At 41.1% G+C, this 24,344-nt stretch overlaps 1 protein-coding gene across 1 annotated transcript; it reads right to left on the minus strand.

Moving 5' to 3' along the window:
* Window positions 1-857: 857 nt before the first annotated feature.
* ZKSCAN2 (zinc finger with KRAB and SCAN domains 2) lies at window positions 858-24,297 on the minus strand. Its single transcript, XM_045849313.1, has 7 exons — window positions 23,322-24,297; window positions 22,161-22,338; window positions 18,748-18,839; window positions 13,120-13,246; window positions 10,100-10,780; window positions 7,692-8,183; window positions 858-5,407 (listed from the first exon to the last, which is right to left on the minus strand). Exons 1-7 carry the CDS (start codon window positions 23,712-23,714, stop codon window positions 4,488-4,490), a joined length of 2,883 nt encoding a protein of 960 aa, XP_045705269.1. The 5' UTR covers window positions 23,715-24,297; the 3' UTR covers window positions 858-4,487.
* Window positions 24,298-24,344: the final 47 nt, after the last annotated feature.

Genomic DNA, 24,344 nt, shown 5'->3' on the forward strand with positions numbered 1-24,344 from the left:
ATTGAAGATTTGTGGCCCTCAAAGATTCAGTCTCTCATCTAAATCCCAGCCTGAGTCAGTTCACAGACCTCAATCTCTAATACAGGGAGGTCAGTATTCTTGTGGGAGAACTCAGATAGGACATCATACATATTAAGAGCCTTTGTCACAGCTTTTCCCCAAAAGGTGATGGCTGTTTACTCAGTGAAAATATAGGAAGCTTACAGGGGCTCTCAGATACTGTCTGAGAAGTTATGATTCTTGAGAACTTTGGGTATTACTGCAGTCCGCTGCAAAGAGTAGAAGCTTATAAAGTCCAGGTGGGAGATGCACTTTGTCTGGAATCTAGCTCATGTTTAGGTGACCCACCCTGTGGTTCTTCCTCCAGTTTATGTGTATAGTGGAAATACATGCTCAGCAAGTAGCAAAATTTCTACATTGATTTTAGGAGTTGGAATCATTCTGGAAAAAAGACTAAGTGGAAGCCAGTGGAACTCTTTATATCAAAATAGTAAGTGAAGAGGAATACTGTATACCTTTGGGGGAAATTGTGGAGTCTAGTTCCACCATAAAAGGCTGTGGGGTGAGTGCATCCTCCAGATACATGCAAGGTATGAACCCAAGACTAATCCCACCCTAGAATTAGAGCCAACCATTATTTGGGACAATGGCAATGGCCACTATTGGAGGATAGCTGCACAGGAATGGCTGTGGACTCACAAAAGATCCCACTAGTTGTGGGGGAGAACAGTGAACTGGAACAAGACTGAAATTCTCTAGCTACTAGGATCAGCTTTATTACCTCTTAGACAAGTTCTCTTTTCCCTTAATAAAGGATATCCTTCAAATTATGGGGAAAACCAATGGGAGTCATTTATTGCAGACATTTATTTCACATATACGTTTTTAAGAAGATACATCTAAGTGAACATCAATACAAAAACAATGAATAGAGAGACACATACTTGGAATACATTCAGACTGAGGTAAAGGCTTGTAGCCATACAAGTAACTTGGACACTACTTGCACTGGGGCTTCTCCAGCTCCCCCACAGTTGAATCTCGTCCATCACTAGGCACCAGACCTCACAAAATAAGCTTTTTACTGAGTTGGCTATCTGCAACTGGCCATCAAGGTGAGTGAGTCAGAGGTGCCTGTAAGACATGAGGGACATTTTCCTTTTCTACTGAGTAAGCTCTTGGGCTATGCACAGCATCCCTCTGCCTGAAGTAGGAAATAGACTCAGTGTGGTGGGGACACTATGTGCAATGTTGAGTCAGGCCGGGTAGCCTGGTCTTATAAACTCTTCCTCATCCACATCATGCTCCACAGCCTCACAGAACATTAGAGCCAGGGTTCTAATTAGTCTTGGTAATCAGATTCGACCTCTCTTCATAGTAGGAGCTAAGACCCAGAGAGAGGATATGGCCTGTTGAACGAGTCAGTAAGTGGCAGTAACAAGGCTAAAACTTGTCTTTTTTGGCTTCTGGTCCAATGCTCACTTTACCACAGCAGGCGGCCCTGAGCTGTGTTGGCATATGTGTGAAGTTTTCCTCTTTAAAGTAAGGTTTCCTTCCATAGGAATAAATTAGGTTGTATGTGTAATAAAGTGACTAGTAAGAACTGGAGGCATTTGTGAGAGTAACAAGCAAGCCTTGGCAGGGAATACAAGCCAGTTTCCAAAGTGCCTTGGGTAAGGTGCCACAAAATAAAATATGTTTATTAGTAACATTAAAAATAGGATTTGGGACAATTTTGAAACAAATAAGACAGGATTAAATAAATATAGATTTTAGGTAGTTGGTAAGGTAGGTTGTAAATTTTGTTGAACTTTGCAGTAGCCAGAACCAAAGAGAAAAACAGTAAGTTATAAAAATCACAGTGTTTTAATTTTTTTTCTTTTCTTTCTTTCTTTTTGCTTAGGATCAGAGTAGCTTCCCCTGGTACTGAGATCTTAAAAAAAAAAAAGCCTTTTCCTATGGATTGTCATAAAGCAGTGCTATGTGATATAAAAGACACATCATTCATTTGGACTTTCATGTTCCAGCTGAAAAAGGATAAAATGCAAGGAGCCTTGTCTAATGTGGGCAGAACCTTCTGTCTCCTCAGAAAGAAGAGACAAACTTCAATGAGTTAACTTAACACATGTCTCAGCTGCCCAGTTACAATTACAAATATCAGTAGGGGAATCCAAGTTCCAACTTAGCTTGATCCCAGACATAGGAGACTAAACCAGAATCAGCTTGTCCCACTGGAGATGGATTGGGTCTGAACCTTCCCTGCTACTAGGGAAGTCTGAAAGACAGAAGTGAAGAATATGATTTTAGGCAAGTTAGAAAAAGTCTTTTGCAAGTAAAGGTGCTTTTCTCATGATTGAGTCACTGACTTTTGTAAGTTACATGCATTAATTGGCATTGACTTTTGCTATAATAATTCCTCTATCATATTTCAAGTTCCTTGAGTACAGGTACCATGCCTCCATTTTCACTTTTGTATCTCTTACTGTGCCTGGAACACGGCCTTAACATATAATGGTGCTTAATAAATATTTATGAATAGACACCTTTCCTGAATCATGTATAAGTTGATATAATTATCAATCCTGTGTGTGTATTACTAAGTGGTTACTTCTATTAATGTTCACCTTCTCTAGAGCTGGAATTCCAGAACATCCACACAATATAAGCACACTCCCACTGGCACTAATGCGTCTTACTGTGCTAGGCATATTACCAACACAAAGCTGCACTCACCATTAAAAGTCTATGATTCAGAGAACACAGAGGAAATCAATCTATTCAGATGTGAACAAGCATAACATTTTCAACAAGTGTAAATCAGAACATTTATCAACATTTACCTGAGTCACCTGCCTTTCAGAAGGCCATACCCTATGTTGGCAGTGTAACTGCCTACCTTTCTTGGTATTCTGCTGAACAAGTTTCAACAGATTAAAACACAGTTAAAGAAAAAATATTATCTCCACATATGTTAAAATAAGAGAGAATATGATAAAAGAAAGGAGATAAGATTAAAAGAAAAATCTACCCAACTCTGGTTATCTTTGCACCAAACTATGACTTTTCACTGCCTAAAGTAACTAGTCTTGGATGACTAAATTCTTGGGTTTCATCTGTAACTTCCAGAGTTGAAAGAATTATACATCCATCTGAACCCTTCCTTCACTATTTATTGGGCTAGAGCTAGGGGGTTATTATCCAAAAGATTTTTTCAGACGAACAGGTAAATGAAGAAAACACATGTTCTGGATTGGAAGTTTCAGTAAATATTTCTGCTTTCACTCAATGAGCTATAGAATTCTACAAACTACTCAGGGCTCTACAGTGTGGGTCATGATCCTATGAATAGGATATAGAACTCAAAAAAGAGAATATTTGATAAATAACCTTAGAGGTTTTGTCTGGATTAAGGTGGCTATCCAACCTTAGCAGGCCTAAGAAATCTGACTGGTCTTAGAAATATTTCAGGTCTCTACTTCTTTCTACCCCTTTTAAGTTTTAGAAAGCTATGATTATATAATCTTAAAGTGTGAGGTTGGAAGGCATAAATATGCCAACATACATCATGTTCTAGGTAAGAACTGGAGAAGTTACAGGAGACAACTAGAATGTGTCTGAAATACTACTTTATCTTAATAAAACACACCATGAGCATGCAGCCTAGTCAATCTGAGGAGGATGTGAGAGCTCAGAAGAGACAGATAAGAGCACCTAAAACATAAAGAGGTAAGTGTAGGACATACGGTAAATGATAACAGGAACTAGATTCTTACAGGCAGGAAAGCAGCAGCTAAGGGGATTCAGTCTTCAGGGAAAGAAACAGTCGGTATACAGAGGCTTATGGGTAATCAATTGCTTCTCATCTCAGTGGAGGTCAAAGCATTGCTAACATGACTTCAGGGACAACACAGGGATTCTACCCTAGCTTTCTGGGTCAAGTTCTTGACACAAAAAAGGTACACTGCCAACAGACTACCTATGGAAGCTACAAAATTTTCAGTCTCCTTTTGATATCTTCAAAATGAAAATGGACTTGATGTAGTGCTGACCAGACTTCTGAAAGCTCTACCCGAACATGAAACTCTGTGGTCAAGCTGCATCCAGGATTTCATGTGGCAGATAACAAAACAACAACAACAAACCTTCAGCATTTTTCATCTCCTTGAAAACAACTCTCACCTACACAGAAGGATCTTAAATGTTGCTGGTTGTAGTGATCTCATAGCAGTAGACTTGATGTATTGAAGAGAGCTCCATTCTGAATTCAGACAATGTATGTTCTCCACTTTATTAAGGGAGACACTGAGACACATAAAAGGAGAAAAATGGGCTGGTCACATTAGAGGCAGAGGTGAGAACAGGATCCAAGTCTTTATTTATATTCTCAAGCTTATCTTGGGAGTTATACTTTATAGCCAACAAAAGATCCCAAGAATGAGATCGGGGTAGGATGGCTAAAGGGCATTGAGGAAGGGAAGAGATCATCATCAAAAAGTCTTCCCGAAGTCATCAGTCCTTCCCTTATGTGGGTTCTCTGGGTAGTACACAGATGGAGGATGCAGCACCTTTTCTTTCACATGGACCTCCTGATGTTTGGTCAGAACAGAACTCTTACTGAAATGTTTGCTGCAGTGGGCACACCCATAGGGCTTCTCTCCAGTGTGCACTCTCCGATGTTCTCGAAATTGTGTACAGTTATTGAAACTTTTTTCACAATCCATGCATTTGTAGGGATTCTCACTGGTGTGGACCCTGCGGTGGGCACTGAAATGAGAACTGTTGGTGAAGCTTTTCCCACACTCTCCACACTGATATGGTTTCTCACCTGTGTGGGTTCTCTGATGTATGATGAGACTTGAGCTCTGACTAAAGCACTTTCCACACTCTCCACAGCTGTAGGGCTTCTCCCCAGTGTGGACTCTCTGGTGGGCACCAAAGTTTGAGGAGTCATTAAAGCTTTTCCCACAGTCATGACATTTAAAAGGTTTTTCTCCTGTGTGGATTCTTTGGTGTCTGATTAGGCTCCTGCTTCTACCAAAGCACTTCCCACAGACACTACACTTATAAGAATTTTCCTTCTGGTGGGTTATCCGGCAGAGAAGACGAGTGCTTCTTCCACAGCTTTCTCCATACTTGAGAAGTCTGTAGGATCTCTTTCCCATGAAAGGCCTCTGATGCACTACAGCTTTCCCCAAATCTCTAGGCTGAGACATCAACTTTCCCTGTCTGATTCCTTGATGGTTTTCCCAGTGCCTTCCTGAGATGCATTCCTTTTTACAATATTTACCTGGATCAGTATTCTGGGAAAAAACCCTTTTAGACTTTTCTGTTAATGCCCTGTGCTGCTCCATATCCTTAAATATTACCTGCGTTGCATCCTCCTTGATACTACCTCCAAATTCAAAATCTGAAAAAAAGACAATAAAAACTTCAGAGCAGGTCCATATTAACATAAACATGGCCTTCATGGCTTTATCTGTTAGGATCCCTGTACTCTTAACTGGCTTCAGGTCCTGTTACTCCTCCCTGATTCATTAAGCCTTATTGCCATTCAGTTCCAAGGACATCCAATAATAACACTGAGCTCAAATGTCTCAGGAAATGTCCTCTGAATTGAATGATCCAAGCCATTATTCCTCATCCATATCCCGATTAACTTGGTTTATCTCTCTGAAGTTTCACTCTAATTCATCCTTTCAAAATTTGTTCTATCCTAAAATACATGAACATCACTACTGTTTAGAGTAGATTATAGTGATCAAGTTCAAATTCCTCAATGAACTTTAAAGTTCATCAATATCTAATCATATCCTACCAAAGGGTGTTTCTTTCTTCTCCTCAACGGTTCCTGTTACTTTGTTTTTCTGGCTGTCATACACACAGGTCACACTAATTCAACCTTAGTTCTGTTTCCCATGATCTTCTCCTCACTCTTTCACCTACAGCCCATGTTCACTATAAGGTACATCTTGGATCCCAGCTTTTCCAAGGTTTTCTGGACAGAGAACATATAATGTTGAAGAGACACAATCTTTGGAATCAGCTCTGGTTCTGAGTCTATCCTGGTCATTTAATTATGTAGTTTTGTGTTAACATTTTACTATGAAAAATTCAAATATACAGAAAGGTAGAGAATTGTATGTATGTGCAATGAACTTCCATGAACTATTCACCAGCTTTAACAATGATCTCTCACTGCCAATCTTGCTCCATCTCTATTCCTACACACTCCCTGTTCCCTCTACCCAGATTATTTGGAAGTGAATTCCAGGCATTGTATTATTTCATCCATAAATATTTCACAAGCTGTGTTAACTTAGGTCCAATGAAGGCTTGGTTGATTATCAAACGCTTGTTCATAAGCACTCTGCTATACTGCCTCACTTCTACTTGCCAGTTTCAACATTACTTTCCTTCCACATAATTGAAACTGCTGATAGCCCTCTGTCCCAAGTAGGGCAGCTGTAGCATGGGCTGTGGGGAGGTGGAAACCATCAATCAATCCATTAACTTAAGTAAAAAGCCATGACAATGTCATAGTTCATTTAGCAGTTCTTTTAAAGTATTCTGATTGGGTCTAACATTGCTTTTGGGTCTGGAAGAAGTGATAGCCTGGTAGTTGGCTCACAGAGAGCCTGATAATTTGATGAAGATCTGGAGTTCAACTTAAAAAAAAATTCACAGGAGATGATGCCACAGGGCTTTCTTTCGAGTTATTGAAACCAGGGTTATGTAGGACTTACAATTTCAGCTTTCATACTATAACTTCCCACATAAATACTACCCAGAGAGCATGTGTAGGAATTTCTTCCTCTAATGTTCATTTTGAATGCGTATAGTGTTTTGGAAGGGAAATAATAGTGGGTAAGGACAGAAAGATAACAGCTCAGAGTAAGGATGACTGTGGAATGTTAATACAAGACTGATGTAGAAAACTGGTTTGGAGACCTTCACAACAGTCTAGGCAATAGACAAAAAGACTGCACTAGCGTATGGAGTAGGATAAGGGACAGATAAAAATTCTACAATAGTTGGGGGAAAATAGTGTTACTGCCTGGGTGTAAATAATGAGAGAGAAGGCATCAGAAATATCTCTAAAGTTTTCAGTCTGATGGCCTGTAGGAGGACACAGGGAAGAGCTGTGGTATGGGAAGGAAGATGGTGATTTTAGTTTTGAAAATTTTAAGTATGATGAGATGCCGAAAAGGGTTTCCAGCAGTCAGTGGGAAATATGCAGGTGGAGCTGACAACCAGGATAAAGCCCCTCTCTCTCATTTGATCTCTGCCTGTGTTTTTTTTTTTTTCTCATGCACATCACATATCACTGAGACATTTCTGTTTTGGGCACACTGATGCACTTCCTTTATCTGGGTTTTTTCTTATATAAGATTCCAAAATTTCTTTCCCATAGTATTTTCTGGAGATACAAAACACTCCTTGACCCATACAGAAAAAACAGGCTGAGATCCCAAGGACTGAATCACTAGAATGTAAGCTCCTTCCTTGAATAGAAGCACCACGAGCAGAGAGACTGTTTTATTTATTGCTATATTCCCTGCCCTTCAAACAGCTCAGGGCACTCATATATTTGCTTAATGAATAAATACTCCTGAATGACAGGCAAGATCTAGTAATTTTTCAGTAAATCACATTTACTTTCTTTTAGACTATAACCCCTTGATGATCCTTACCACTTGGGCTTTGCAGTAGACCTGGAGATCCCTGGAATTCTGACTCTTGTACAATATCCTCCTCACTCATTCTCTCGCTGCCAGAATCCTCTACTATTGCCTCTTGTGAGGTCTCCTCAGGTTCCCAACCTGTAGGTTCCTGGGATTCAACCTCAGTATCCTCTCTTTCTTGCCTTGAGGGTGGTGGGACTTCTTCTTGGGTGTTGGTAGAGGGGATAGATGCCCGAGAGTTTACTAGGGCATCCATTTCCTTGTAGAAAGCACAGGACTCTAACACATGGCCATTTTTCACTTTGCGGTAGCTTTTCTGAAGACTTTTGAACTTGGTCCTGCACTGTTCTGGTGTCCGGAGGAACCCACATTCTCGCAGTTGTTCAGCCACAGCCCCATACAATTTGCTTTTCCTATGACAAGACTGAAGTGCTTCATAAAACCGAGTCTCATGGAGAATATCAAGAAAAGTCTTGGTTTCTTCATAGCCCCAGTGTACACCTGCAATTCAAGGATAAAGTTTGAAGTTATAAGAAAAGGAGTTTGTAGCCTCTATACAATATTACAATAAAACATATAGGATATAAAAGAAAGAAAATCTCATTCACAGTAGCAGCAGGAACTATTATATGCCTGGTATAAAGTTTGCCAAAAATGAGGTGTATAAAAGAAATCTATAATATTTTATTAAAAAATGAAGAGATACTATGTTTTTGGGTAGGAAAACTCAAGTTATATAGATATCAATTCTCAGATGAATCTATAAAGTAAAAAATCCCAATAGGATTTTTAACTAAATTAATAAACTAATCTCAGTTTACCTGGTAGGCTAAAAATGCAGTCCCCCAATCTGACATTGCTCTGGTGATTAGCTAAGCCCAGTTAAGAATAATGGACTGAGACACCCAGTAAAAATTCCTCCCCACCCCCACAAATTCCTATCACTTTTTAAACCAGTCTTCCTCAAAGAATAGAGCTAAGTTCAGAGTGGTTTTTGACATCAGTGAGTCCTCTATATTTTGAGAGATGAAATGTTCTGTAAGATAAGCAGAGGTTCTGCTTTTATAGCAGAAAAAAACTTTTTAGGATATGTTAGAATATAGTTTGTTAAACAATGCTTTTTATGTCTTGTAAGTAGGAAAAAGTCAATTCTGTCCTTATCTTACTGGGTAGTCTCTTCCACGTCTATCACCGGATTCTCCTATTTGAGACCATATCAAGAGCCCCACCCTTATGTCTATGGATTTCCAGATTGGTGAATACCTGTGCACACATAACAATGCATCTTCCCGTCTTTTTCCATCTATTTCTTTTGAACAGGTACAGTCATATGTACACTCCCAGATCTTCTGCCTGATTTATTTTTTCATTCTATCTAAAAATTTACCTTTTTATAAGATGGAGAAATATTACTACTAACAGTGATACCAGGCAATGTTTTATTGCATTTTAACATTTGCAGAATGCCTTCATGTATGTCATCTCATTTAATAACTCTGGCATTCTCAGGCATACTTTACAGATAAGAAAACTGAAGCTCAAAGTATTTACATGATGTGTCTACTGTCACACAGTTATTCACTGGCAGTTTAGTCCTACATATTCCAGCCTCCAAATTATAACACCAGCTTTCTTTTATATGGTATATGGTATATCTGCTGTCCTTTTAATTTCAATGTCTCTGTGTTATTATATTTAAGATGTATCTCTTGTAAGCATCGTATAGTTATTTATTAAATGTATAAGTATCTTTTAAGTTTGTAATTAAAGATATATTTGGCCCTGGCTGGCGTAGCTCAGTGGATTGAGCTCAGGCTGTGAACCAAAGTGTCGCAGGTTCGATTCCCAGTCAGGGCACATGCCTAGGTTGCAGGCCAAGGCGCCCAGCAACCCCACATTGATGTTTCTCTCTCTCTCTTTCTCCCTCCCTTCCCTCTCTAAAAATAAATAAAATCTTTAAAAAAAAGATATATTTGGATTTATATCTACCTTTTCTCTTTCTTGACTTTTTAGGGTTTCATTTTTTTAATTTTTTTTTGTTACACAGTCTTTCACTGGTTATTCTAGATAGTATAAAAATGTATCTTTGACTTACTACAATCTAATGCACTTGACTGCTTTACACCAATTCTCAGATAATATTAGGTCCTTAGAGCCCTCTAACTCCATTTCTCTTCCTTCCACAGGCTCCAAGTACTCAAAATCCATGCTGTACTCTAACCTCAAAATGAATCCTCCATGGCCACTCAGTGCTGTATTCAGACTGCACTGTGGGCAGCAATAGAACCCTGAGAATACTTCTAGCTAGTTACAGGGGTTAGAGGCAAGGTATGCATGACATCACTCCCCAGGACTACTCCTTTTTCCACAAGACTGCATCATCCATTTTCAAACCAAACAAAAAGCATAATTCTTACCGCTCAGGTTCTGAAACAAGATAGGGGTACCATGAATCTTGGACTTCCGGATAAACTCAATGCCCATTTCCTCACCATCAGATTCTTCTGCAGCTTCCTCCTCCATCAGACTGATCTGTTCTTTAGTGCTGATACCAATCTGTTTTAGTCTAGGGAGAGACACAGTCTCCTTTGGCTTGTCAGTGGATGACGCATGGGCTGCAGGGTTCAACAACGCATCCATGTCCTCAAAGAAGGCACAGGGCTCAAGCACGTGGCCGCTTCTCACTTTTCGGTAGCTCTTTTGGAGACTTTTGAACTTGGTCCGACACTGTTCCGGGGTTCGGAGGAAGCCACACTCCCGAAGCCATTCAGCTACAGCACCATATACCTGGCTGTTTCGGGGACAAGCCTGAAGTGTTTCATAAAATCGAGACTCTTTGAGAATTGCAAGAAAAGTCTTTGTTTCTTCATAGCTCCAATGCACACCTGCTATCTTTTCATCTTCTAAGCCCCACTGTTGTTGTTCTCTCCACATCTTCCCTGTACTTCTTGCAGGAATCTGAATAGTATGAACTGACTTTTCCTTAATGTAGCTGCTTCGTAGAATATTCCTTTTATTAGAGGAATGTAGACCTATGGTCCATGGCTCCTTTCTTTGCTCCACCTGGGCTATCCTGTTAGAATTAGATACTGCACTTCCTATAGTAAGAGAAACATACTTCATAGTAGACATTGAGGTCATTCGTTACTGCATGCCCCAGTCTTCTGCTGGCAGCATGCTCTCCTGAACCACTGTTCACACCTGTCCTTCAAGTCTTGTCCAATCCCCTTTTTCTAGGGCCCTACTCAACCATGATGGCACACACTGTAGTCATTATTACATGAGTTCTCTGGCACAATCATCTACTAACTTACACTCTCATTTTACTTCCCACGTACATACCACTTATTTCTCCAGCTGGTTCTTAAAGGAAAAACTTTAAGGGTAAATAACATATTTTATTACCTTTGAGTCCCTCATAGTATCCTACACTGCATTAGGTTCAAAGTATCCTCCTAACCAGTGTTTGTTACTTATAAAATAAAGTGTGATTACATCTGCTCCCCATACTTCCCCACTCCCGTAACACACACATACATACTGAGCCATGAGAGATGAGAAGTCAAGGATTTCTGGACACATCTGGCAAGCTAAATAGGGAAGCAATGTAAGAATAGGGAAGCAAACTGAGAGTATATTACCTTACAATACCTAGAAAGCAACCTGCCTTAAATGTGCATCCTAGGTCTACCACTTTACTTTTTGATCAGGGAAGTTTCTTAATCTTTCTGAACCTCAGTTTCCTAGGGAATAATATCACCTATTCAAAGAGGGTGCTAGGAATATCAAATAAATGATCATTTGTAAAGTGTCCAATGCCCAATAAGTTATAATAAAACTATATTTTTTCTCTAGGCAACACAAAAAGAAGCTTCATGGAATTCTCCTAGATAAGAAGCATCAAATCAAACCCCTTCTGAAAGAACCCTGGGATTGGAGATTTGCTCTTTATTTTTACATTGGAGAAGTAAGTGTAGGGACAGTGAAAGTTCAGTATCTGTAAGGACAAGCCTGGCAACCTAACTGCATGAGATGGCAAGAGTGAGAACAGCCGCAGTTCAGCATGAGCTCTCTTATTCTGTGGAAGTCACTCTGGGTCCACAGTGCCTTGCGTTTAATTTTTCAAGATACTGGAAATCCAGACCTACAATCTAAATTTAAATTAAAACTCTGTGCAAGGCCAAAATACATGTATAGGCTAGATTCAGTCCGTGAGCCATTCATTTACAATCTATGATAAAAAATTGGGGCCTGAGTCTTTAATAATCTATAATTACATGTGAAGGTGCTGGGCTAAACCTGTATTCTTAAAGTATGGTCCCTATCCCACTCAAGCAGCATTTACTAGCTCTGGATGCTGTGTGATCCAAGACAACACTAGGAAACATCCATCATGTACACAATTAGGTAAATGCCTAGTTGCACACAACTAGCTGGGATACCTGCTGTTTTGGGAAGAGTGCTATGTTACTGGTTTTTCATTAGTTGGTCTGAAGTTAGTCATTTAAAAAAAATTGTTTTCTATCAATACATAAACAATTGTCAGTGTATCTTATTCATTCAGTTTGACATGGCCTATTTTATAATCTCTATACTTTTTAGTGTCTATGTGTAGTGTTGTTCAGAATTTTATGGGATGATAGGAATGTTCTATAACTGCAGGGTCCAACATGGCTACTGAAATCCTTAAACGTACTCTTTAACTGTGGCCACTACCACTGAGGAACTGAATTTTTAACTTTAATTAATTTTATAAATTTAAATAGCCATGTGTGGCTAGTGGCTACCCTATTAGACAACACAAAGTAGCTACAGTATGTATTAGTGCACATTTTAGGCCTATAATTTTACTTATAAGTACTCTTTGACTTGTGGCTTACATATATATGAATGAATCATATTTATCCCTACTGTTGAAGCAGAAGTTTGAGGTTAAAGTGACACTTTAGTGGTAATGTGTGCCTGTGAATTTGTGCCATTTAAATAACTCACAACATGCAATTGAGGTTACTGTATTAAAAGTTTTTTCTTCCATTTCCATGATTTCCATTCACCCGACAAATATACACTGGGTACCCACCCATATGTCAGGCTCTGTGAAAATTGTTGTGCTTACTATATTTAAACAAAAACAACTAGTCAATGTGTGTAAGTTTACATTTAAATAATGTAAATGACAGTCATATATAATACCTGTCCAATGTTTTAATCACTAAATTATAAAAAAAATATGTAAATTATAAACTAGAAAAAAGGGATGAATGAGGCAAGAGAATATGGGTAAGTGATTACAAGATCTGGTAAGCTAGAGTGAAAAATGATTAGACAACCCATAAAAGTCCTTTAAGTGTTATCATCTATAACTATTTTATCATCAACAGAATGAGTATATTAGAAATCCCCAAATTTTTTATCTGAAAAGAGAAAGAATCCTTACCCAGGGAGACCATGTTCCCAACACTCTCTTCTCTAATATCCTGGTAGACAACTCTGTGAGCAGGAATCTGATGTACACTCTTTTTGTAGGAAATACCTTTTGCCGTGAGGACATCTTTCATTGGTCCCTGTAACAACACTAACAACAATGACTACCAATATAACCATGTGGGTCTTTGAAGGATAAATAATATTGAATGAAGCACAGAAGGGCTTCAAAAAATAATTAAAACCAAGGAACCGAGTGTACAACAAGGTCTGTCCAGAAAAAGTCCAGCTATTGTTAATATAATGAGAATAGTTTGTGTGACATCAATGTAACCTGGCTGCTAAGGAGGGTGGACTGGAATGTGCATGCATGAATGACGACTTCACTGTACTAGTTAGTGGGGGTGGTAGATGCTGCTGAGTGAGCATTTGTATTGTGTGGCCATCACTTGAGTGAGTAAAGGAACGGATCTGCGTATTTTGCATTAAGCTGGAACATTCCTCCACAGAAACTATTCAAACGATTCAGAAGGCTTTCAAGGATGATGCAATAAGTGCAGTGCCAATAAAAGTGTGGCACAAACACTTCAAAGGTGGTTGGGAATATTTTGAAAGTGATTCACATTCTGGAAGGCTTGCAACACGCAGAACACCTGTGAATGTTGAATGTGCACGGGCTGCAATCAACAAAGATTGGCGACTGACAGTGTGAGAATTAGAAACTGATCTGGGAATTCCAAAAACTACTGTGTCTGAGATTTTGATGCAGGATCTGGGCATGAAACATGCTGTGGCAAAATTTGTTGTGCAGCTTCTGCTACCAGAGCAGAAGGAACATTGTGCTGCAGTTGCTAATGACTTGATTCAAACTGCTACCAATGAACCAGATTTCCTCAAGAAGGTCATAACCGGCAATAAACTGTGGGTCTATGGCTATGATCCAGAAACAAAGACCCAGTTGTCCCAGTGGAAGTTGCCTGGTTCTCCACACCTGAAGAAGGCATGACAAAGTTGCAGTAAGATCAAGACCATGTTAACTGTGTTTTTTGATTGGGAAGGTGTTTGTACATCATGAGTATACCCCTCCAGGCCAAACAATTAATAAGGAGTGCTGCCTCAATGTTCTCCATCAGTTGAGAGATGCAATACAACGAAAATGGCCACAGCTATGGGCAACTGGTGATTGGCAACTTCATCATGACAATCTGCCCGCTCATGCATCATGTCTCATGCAGAGATTTTTGATGAAACATCAAATCACCCAGGCAACTCAGTCCACTTACAGCCCAGATATGGTGCCCTGCGACTTCTGGCTTTTCCCAAAACTAAAATCACCTTTGAAAGGGAAGAAATTTCAGACTGCCGATGAGACTCAGGAAAATACAATGGAACAGCTAATGTCAATTCCAACAAAGGATTTTGCAGAGTTGTTTGGACAGTGGAAGGAAGAGACACTGGAATAACCGAGTGAGGTTCTAAGATGCCTACTTTCAAGGGGACTGAGGTGTCAATGGCCTATGTACAATGTTTTTTTGTATCTTGTATTTTCAATAAATACCTCTATTTTTCTTAGCACATTGCTGGATACTTTCTGGACAGACTTCACACATTCTGTGACAAATGAAGCAGGAGATACTATAAAGAATCCTAAGAGACAGACTTCCAGCCAAGATGGAAGTATAGGTAGACACACTGTGCCTCCTCACACAACCAAAAGAAGGACAACAAAAATTCAAAAACAAAAAACCACCAGAACTGACAGAAAATCAAACTGTATGGAAGTTTGACAACCAAGGAGTTAAAGAAGACATATTCCACCACACCGGTAGGATGGGTGGAGATGGACAGCCAGGTGGAGAGGACTCGTGGCAAGGTGGTAGAGGAGGACCAGGGTGGGCAAGGCGGTGACTGGCAGACCCAGTGAGGCGGTGAATTGTGGAGCAGGGTGCACAAGGCTGCAGCTGGCTGCCAAGGCAACAGCAGGCAGACCCCGAGAGGCAGCATATTGTGGACTGGGTGGTCCCACATTTGTGGGCAGATAAACTGGGAAAAACAACTGGGGAGTGGGACAGACTACGTAACCCAGGGCCCCAGTATGTGGAAATAAAGCCTCAAACCTCTGATTGAAAACACCTGTGGGAGCTGGGGAAGCGGGAGAAACCCCCAGCCTCACAGGAGAGTTCACTGGAAAGACCCACAGGGTCCTAGAATGTACATAAGCCCACCCACACGGGAATCAGCACCAGAAGGGCCCAATTTGCTGGTGGGAAGCAGGGGAAGTGACTGAAATCCAGCAGAGAGCAGAGCAAGTGCCACTGTTACCTCTTGGACCCCTGCCCCATATACAGCGTCACAACACAGTGACGTGGGTTACTGTGTCCCGTGAATACCTAAGGCTCCGTCCCTCACTACGTAACAGGCACTTCAAGGCAAAAAAAAAATGGCCTAAACAAAAGAAGAGATCAAAGCTCCAGAAAAAATACACCTGAGTGACGAAGAGGTAGCCAACCTATCAGACGTACAGTTCGTAACACTGGTAATCACGATGCTCACAAAATTGGTTGAATAGGATTGCAAATTAGATGAAAAAATGAAGGCTACACTAAGTGAAATAAAGGAAGATGCACAGGGAACCAATAGTGATGGGAAGGAATTGGACTCAAATCAATGGAGTGGACCAGAAGGAAGAAAGAAACATTCAACCAGAAAAGAATGAAGAAACAAGAATTCAAAAAAATGAGGAGAGGCTTAGGAACCTCCAGGATATCTTTAAATGTTCTAATATCCGAATCACAGGGGTGCCAGTAGGAGAAGAGGAAGAGCAACAAGTGGAAAACTTATTTAAACAAATAATAAAGGAGAACTTCCCCATTCTGGCTAAGGAAATAGTCTTCCAGGAAGTCCAGGGAGCCCAGAGAGTCCCAAAGAAGTTGGACCCAAGGAGGAACACACCAAGGCACATCATAATTACATTACCCAAGATTAAAGATAAGGAGAGATTTTAAAAGCAGCAAGAGGAAGGAGACAGTTACCTACAAAGGAGTCCTCACTGGATTATCAGCTGATTTCTCAAAAGAAACCTTACAGGCAAGAAGAGCCTGGAAAGAAGTATTCCAAATCATGAAAGGCAAGGACCTGCATCCAAGATTGCTCTATCCAGCAAAGCTCTCATTTAGAATGGAAGGGTAGATAAAGTGCTTCTCAGATAAGGTCAAGTTCAAGGAATTCATCATCAACAAGCCCTTATTACATGAAATGCTAAAGGGATTTATCTAAGAAAAAGAAGATAAAAAATATGAACAGTAAAATGATAGCAAACTCACAATCATTAACAACCACACCTGAAAAACAAAAGCAAACTAAGCAAACAAGAACAGGAACAGAAACACAGAAATGGAGATCATATGGAGGGTTATCAGCAGGGGAGTGGGATGGGGAAAGAGGGGGAAAAGGTACAGAGAATAAGTAGATGGTAGGTAGAAAATAGAAAGGGAAAGGGTATGAATAGTATAGGAAATGTAGGAGCCAAAGAACTGATATGTACGACCCATGGACATGAACTAAATGGGGGGAACGTGTGTGGGAGGGGGTGTGCAGGGTGGAGAGGAGTGAAGGGGGGGAAATGAGACAACTGTAATAGCATAATCAATTAAAAAAAAAGAATACTAAGAGACCATCAGAGTTCTGGGCAAGATGGAGGCGTAGGTAGAAACCCTTTGCTTCCTCGTACAAGCAAAAGGAGGATAACAACCAATCTAAAATCAATAAACAACCAAAAGCTCCAGAAAATCAAACTGCACAGAACTCTGAGAACCAAGGAATTAAAGAAAAAATCAACTGAAACAACCAGACTGGGAAGTGGTGAACCTTGCTGGTCGACTCAGAAAAACCGCATCAATGTGGCAGCCTTGGGGGCAGGGCTGGCTGCCTAGCTCCAGGGCTGTGTGGGAGAGGCTGACTTAAGTGTAAAACTGAGACTCAGAGCTGACTGTGGGCTATGGCTGGGGTTGCCATTGTGGGAGATATTCCCAGTCTCACACCAGAGTTCGTTGAAAAGTGCGTCAGAGATGAGCAAGTGAGCTGCACTGTTCCCTCTCTGGCCCCTCCCCCACAGACAGCCCCATAGTACAGCAAAGAGGGTTGCCCTGCGTAGGTGAATACCTAAGGCCCTGCCCCCTTACAACATATCAGCTGCACCAAGACAAAGAAATATGGCCCAAATGAAAGAACAGAGCAAAGCCTCAGAAAGAGAACTAAGTGAGGAGGAGATTGCTTACCTATCTGATGGAGAATTTAAAAAACCTGGTAACTGAAATGTTCACAGATCTGGTTGAGCTTGGTCAAAAAATGAAAAACCATGGATATGCAAAATGAAATAAAACAAAATATTCAGGGAACCAACAGTGACAGGAAGGAAACCAGGACTCAAAGCAACCATTTGGAACAAAAGAAAGAAATAAACATCCATTCAGAAGAAAAGGAAGAAACAAGAATTCAAAAAAATGAAGACAGGTTTAGGAACATTTGGGACAACTTGAAACATTCCAATATCCTAGTTATAGAGGTGCCAGAAGAAGAACAACAGGAAGAAATTGAAAACTTATTTGAACAAATAATGAAGGAAAACTTCCCCAATGTGGTAAAGGAAATAGACTTCCAGGAAGTCTAGGAAGCCCATAGAGTCCCAAAGAAGTTGCACCCAAAGAGGAACACACCAAGGTACATCATAATTAAGTTACCCAAGATTAAAGATAAAGAGAGAATCCTAAAAGAAGCCAGAGAAAAGGAGACAGTTACCTACAAAGGAGTGCCCATTAGACTATCAGCTGATTTCTCAAAAGAAACCTTCCAGGCAAGAAGCAACTGGAAAGAAGTGTTTAAAGTCATGACCTACATCCAAGATTACTCTATCTAGCAAAGCTTTCATTTGGAATGGAAGGGCAGATAAAGGGCTTCCCAGATAAGGTCAAGTTAAAGGAGTTTATTATCACCAAGCCCTTACTGTATGAAACACTAAAGGGACTTATCTAAGAAAAAGAAGATCAAAAATATGAACAGTAAAATGACAACAAACTCACAACTATCAACAATTGAACCTAAAAGAAAAGAAAAACAATGAAAACAAACTAAGCAAACAACCAGAACAGGAACAGAATCAGATAAATGGACATCACACAGAGAGATTTCAGTGGAGAAGGGAAAAGGAGGAATAAAGGAGAAAAGGTACAGGGAAGAAGCATAATTAGTTGGCATAAAATAGACGGAGAGAGCATAATTAGTAGGCATAAAAAATGGTATAGGAAAGAGAGGACTCAAAGAACTTTTATGTATAAGCCATGGACATGAACTAAGGGGGGGAATGCTGGAGGGTTGGAGGGGCAGGGTGCAGGGGGATACAAGGAGAAAAATTGGGAAAACTGTAATAGCATAATCAATAAAAATTACTTAAAATAAAGAATCCTAACAGAGATGATCCATTGTGGTGTTCCAGTACTCAAAAACGGCCATCTTTTGTGGAAAAGGAACAAGGGGGAAAAGGTCTCCTGGTGGGAGTATAACAATGTGAGGACTGTGGAGGCCCAGGAAATCATTGTGACTGCATACCCTACAAAGGAAGGCCAGAGAGAACAATACCATTTACCTGAAACCCAACAGGAAGTTTTGTGGTTGTTACTTCCCGATCTATGGTGTTCCATTCTTCAGCAGGGATGGGAATCCAGGGAGAAGACTGAGCTGTAAGAGAAAGAAACAATTAGTGTTCTGGTCTCTGGCCCTTGAATTCACGCTGTGTCTTTTAAGAAATGAGTGTGTGAAAAAAGCAAAAGAACTTATGGCCAAGATGAAAGCATAGGTAGACACACTGGCCTCCTCTCACAACCAAAAGAAGGGCAATAACAATTCAAAAACAAAAAACAACCAGGATTGACAGAAAATCAAACTGTATGGAAGTCCAACAACCAAGGAGGTAAAGAAGAAACATTCATCTAGATTGGTAGGAGGGGCGGAGACAGCCTGGTGAAGACTTGTGGCAAGGCGGCAGCTGGAGGACCCGGGTGGGCAAGGCTGGAGGATCTGGCGAGGTGGCGGATTGCAGATTGGGCGGTCCCACATTTGTGGGCAGATAAACTGGGAGAAGCAACTGGGGAGCGAGACAAAAGGTGCAATCCACAGTTTCAGTGAGGGGAAGTAAAGTGACAAACCTCTGATTGAAAACACCTGTGGGGGTTGTGGCAGCAGGAGAAACTCCCAGCCTCACAGAAGAGTTCATTGGAGAGACCCACAGGGTTCTAGAATGTACACAAGCCCACCTGCCCAGGAATCAGCACCAGAAGGGCCCAATTTGATTGTGGGTAGCAGGGGAAGTGACTGAACACTGGCAGAGAGTGGAGCAAGCACCACTGTCCCCTCTCGGACCTCTCCCCCACATGCAGCACCACAATGAGCAGGGACATGGGTTGCCCTGCCCTGGTGAACACTTAAAGCTCTGCCCATTATTGTGTAATAGGTGTGCGGAGTAAAAAAAAAATGGCCTAAATGAAAGAATAGATCAAAGCTTCAGAAAAAATACAACTAAGCAATGAAGAGATAGCTAACTTATCAGATGCACAGTTCACAACATTAGTAATCACGATGCTCACAGAACTGGTTGAATATGGTCGCAAATTAGATGAAAAAATGAAGGCTATGCTAAGTGAAATAAAGGAAAATGTATAGGGAAGCAACAGTGACAAGAAGGAAACTGGGACTCAAATAAATGGTGTGGACCAGAATGAAGAAAGAAACACTCAACCAGAAAAGAATAAAGAAATAAGAATTCAAAAAAAATTAGGAGAGGCTTAGGAACCTCCAGGACATCTTTAAATGTTCCAATATCCGAGTCACAGGGGTTCCAGTAGGAGAAAAGGAAGAACAAGAAACTGAAAACTTATTTGAACAATAATGAAGGAAAACTTCCCCAATCTGTCAAAAGAAATAGTCTTTCAGGAAGTCCAGAAACCCAGAGAGTCCCAAAGAAGTTGGACCCAAGGAGGAACACACCAAGGCACATCATAATTACATTACCCAAGATTAAAGATAAGGAGAGAATCCTAGAAGCAGCAAGAGAAAAGGAGACAGTTACCTACAAAGGAGTTCTCATCAGACTGTTAGCTGATTTCTCAAAAGAGACCTTGAAGGCAAGAAGGGGCTGGAAAGAAGTATTCCAAATCATGAAAGACAAGGACCTACATCCAAGATTACTCTATCCAGCAAAGCTATTGTTTAGAATGGAAGGGCAGAGAAAGTGCTTCCCAGATAAGGTCACGTTCAAGGAATTCATCATCAAGAAGCCCTTATTACATGAAATATTAAAGGGATTTATCTAAGAAAAAGAAGATAAGAAATATGAACAGTAAAATGACAACAAACTCAATTATTAGCAACCGAACCTAAAACAAAAACAAAAACAAAAACAAACTAAGCAAACAACTAGAACAGGAGCAGAATCACAGAAATGGAGATCACATGGAGGGTTATCAGCGGGAAAGTGGGAAGAGGATAGAGGGGGAAAAGGTACAGAGAATAAGTAGCATAGATGGTAGGTAGAAAATAGGGGGAGGTTAAGAATAGTATAGGAAATGTAGAAGCCAAAGAACTTACATGTATGACCCATGGACATGAACTAAATGGGGGGAATGTGTGTGGGAGGGGGTGTGCAGGGTGGAGGGGAATGAAGGGGGGAAAATGGGACAACTGTAATAGCATAATCAGTAAGATACATTAAAAATAAATAAATAAAAATTTTAAAAGAGGAAGAAATACAAATTGATCATTTTCTCAATGAGTTCAGAACTATGCCTGTAACCATGGTAACCTAAAGCAGAACTCAAAAATGCTAATCCTTTTAGAGAGTAAGCAAACAGAATGCATCATGGAAAGGGCCAGGTAAGGTGTGTGGGAGTACATGTTGCATTTCAAAAGGTACAGCAATGTTTAGCCCCAGTTGATGCTTCCTTGTGAGACTATGGCCCTGGAATAGCTGAGCTTCTAAATTTTTCAAGAGAAGCCAGAATTCTGGACTTTTGTGTAAAGTGTTGAAAGTCTTAAAACTTGAGAACTAAAAACAAACCAATAAAACCCCCAAATCAAAAACCCTTTGTAGGTGAAACAAAACAAATCTAATTTGGCATGTGAGTGACCAGTTTGCAATCTCTAGCCTGTTAATCCCCATTAGTATGTTAAAGAAGTTACATGGTCCTGGACAGGCAACACAACCCTCAAAAGATGGAAAAAATATATATATCATTGCTCTACTACTTTAAAAAATTTTTTTTATTATTTTTTTAGAGAGGGAGGGGAGGGAGGGAGGGAGGGGGGAGAGAGAGAGAGAGAGAGAGAGAGAGAGAGAGAGAGAGAGAGAAACATCAATGTGCGTTCCCGGGGGCTGTGGCCTGCTACCCAGGCATATGCCCTGATTGGGAATCGAACCTGCAATGCTTTGGTTTGCAGCCCACGCTCAATCCACTGAGCTACGCCAGCCAGGGCTTGCTCTACTACTTTCTACAGAAGCAAATCCAATCACTTCTTTGGAAACTTATTATTTCCTTAAGCACACATGGCTGAAATCACATGTCTTCTTTAGAATGAATTCACCTTTCTGAGAAATCTATCCCACAAATTTTCTGTCCTCTGCAACCCAAGTACCTCAACAGAACAAACCTTTCTACTTTAAGAATTCCTTATCACCCTGGAATTCTATTTTCTATTTTCTAACCTACCATTTATGGCAGAATCAAACAACACCAGGGATTTACTGGACTAAGCTTATCAGCTAAAGTAACGGGGAGCATTTAATCCATGTGAGCAGGGAACCTAGATGCTGTGAATACACACCAGAAAATTCAGAGACCATAAATATTTTTAATGCATTCTATCGTAACATGAATTTCGGGAGAGATAAGGAAGTGGGATATGTAGTGGTGGATCTTGCCTCTTGGTGAGGGGTTGTGTAAGTCAGATTAAAAGTTTAAAAATAAATCTGCCGTGGTCTGCACTGGGCATCTTCTGAGTTCTTACCATTCTTGGGTAAGGGCTGATGTTCTCTCTTTGGGCTCAGCTGCTCCTGGTGTCCTGAGTGCAGGCTTCCAGCTTCTTCCCTAGACATCACTCTGGGTTGGGTCTCTGGTTGAAAGTCTGCCACATCCCACACTGTTCCAAGTGGGGCTTGCTTCCCTGAGTGCTCAGGACTGCAAACCTGGGGAATAAAACCAAAGCCATAATAAAAAAAGAGGAAAAGAGGGCCAGATGAGGACCAAACTACCCCAGGAAAGACATCAAAGAAGGACAGAAGATGTGAAAAGGAATGAAAATTTCAGTCTATTCCCAACAGAGGCTCCAAGGGCACTGGGTTAATAGTACTGTCCATAAGACTGGACATAAGGGAATGGTGAGTGCTCTTTATTAATATACAGAGAGGGAAATCCATCAGGCACGAAATACAGAGCCTCTTGTTTAAAATAGATATTGAGTCCTCATACTGACTAGATTCATAGAGAAGTAAATTATCAGAACACAAATTCCCTAGTGAAATGAAAGCATAATCTCCACATTTAGTGTCTATCTCTGACCAAAACAGAAACATGCTTGTAGTCAGATCTTCACAAAAATGCAATCCTGCAAATCTTGCAGGATTTCATGAGGTTAATGGAAGGGCTGTTGAAAAATATCTAGAAGACCATGCAAAGCCACTGACAAATGAAGACCTGGCAGTTAAATGGAAAAGTCTGATAGGATGATGTCTTTGAGGTCACTTCAGAAGAAGACACTGATTAGAATATTAAAGGATTAGAGAGGACCCTGGGGTAACTTAAGTCCTTACTCCCTTCCTTCCCACCCCCCCCCCACAGCCCTCTTTAGGACCAAGCTGTAAAAGTCAAACCCTGTGAAGCATACATTCTCTCACAGAATTTTTGGGGAAACATTATGTCAAAGACTTGAAACAAATATTTAGATGAATACTGTTTAGTTTTATTTGCAAGATACTATTTCAACTAAAGCTTTTGTTCTACTTAATATGAAATTCTGATTCCCTTCCAAGTGGTCTTTCTTCATTTCAAAGGTCTTTCTTTCATTAGTACATACCACTATCCTGCCACGTAATGAGCACTTCCTGCAGTGCACACATGCTCTACTCACCGCCTTCTTTCTAAAATAAAAATTTGGAAAATGCCCTCTCACCTGTTGTCTTAGTCTTCCAGCCTCTTTCTCCAAATGTATCACCAGGGCCACCGCCTCCTCGCCACTCTCCGGACACTGCTTCTGCACCCACGCCTGAATCTTCTCCGGTAAAATGGTGAGAAACTGCTCAACGACCAGCAGCTCAAGGATCTGCTCCTTGGAACGCATTTCTGGCTTCAGCCACCGGCAGCAAAGTTCCCAGAGTTTACTGAAAGCTTCGTGGGGTCCACTCACATCCTCATAACAAAAATGCCGGAAGCATTTGCGAAAGTTCTCAGATTCTGAGCTCCCCGGTTCTTTCAGACCCAGCTCTGATGTCCACCTGGGGTCCTGCTCCACCTTCATTATCAGGCACCCCCCAACCTCCAGGGGAACATCCGTCTGAAGGTCCATGCTCTCACACAGGGGTCAACCTCACGTTCAGCTCAAAGTAGACTCAAATAAACCACACCTCCCAGGGCAACCTGCTTCATTGGATACGTGGGGAGAGAAAACAGCAGCATCAGCCCGAACAGGTATTCCAGGCTGATTAAATTAATCAAATACCCTCAGCCGTTGACACGGTAAATGTGTACACTTAAGTTCCCAAACTGGGCCTCTTCTCCGAATAAGATGTGTCCCCACGATGTGGCTGTCCAGGTCGCATTTCTTTCAGTGCCGTGGAGGACACGGCGAGGCTCGAGGGCTGGGAGAAAACCGAATGGACTGAAGGAAGGGTGGGCGAGGGCGCACAGCCATGCCCCGAGGGGTTGTGCCGGATACAGAGGGGTTGTGCCGGATACCAAGGGTTGGGCTGGGGAGAGGCGAGGATTCTTGGTGGGAGGCGCCGGATGTGCGACCCCGCCCGGCCTCGGGTTGTAGGTTCGGGGAGGGAAGCGTGCTCAGGCCGCTGTGGTGGTCTGTGAGGGCCAGCGGAGTCTGGGGCCAGCACCGAGTTTCCTGGCCCTAGGCTGCCTGGCCGTCCTCAAGAAACCCCCGCGCGCCGAGGTCGGGCCGCGAAGCGATTCCGACTGTGAAGGGAAA

The sequence above is a fragment of the Phyllostomus hastatus genome, unplaced genomic scaffold (assembly GCF_019186645.2).
Source record: "Phyllostomus hastatus isolate PE091 unplaced genomic scaffold, TTU_PhHast_1.1 phas_contig_64, whole genome shotgun sequence".
Lineage (NCBI taxonomy): Eukaryota > Metazoa > Chordata > Mammalia > Chiroptera > Phyllostomidae > Phyllostomus > Phyllostomus hastatus.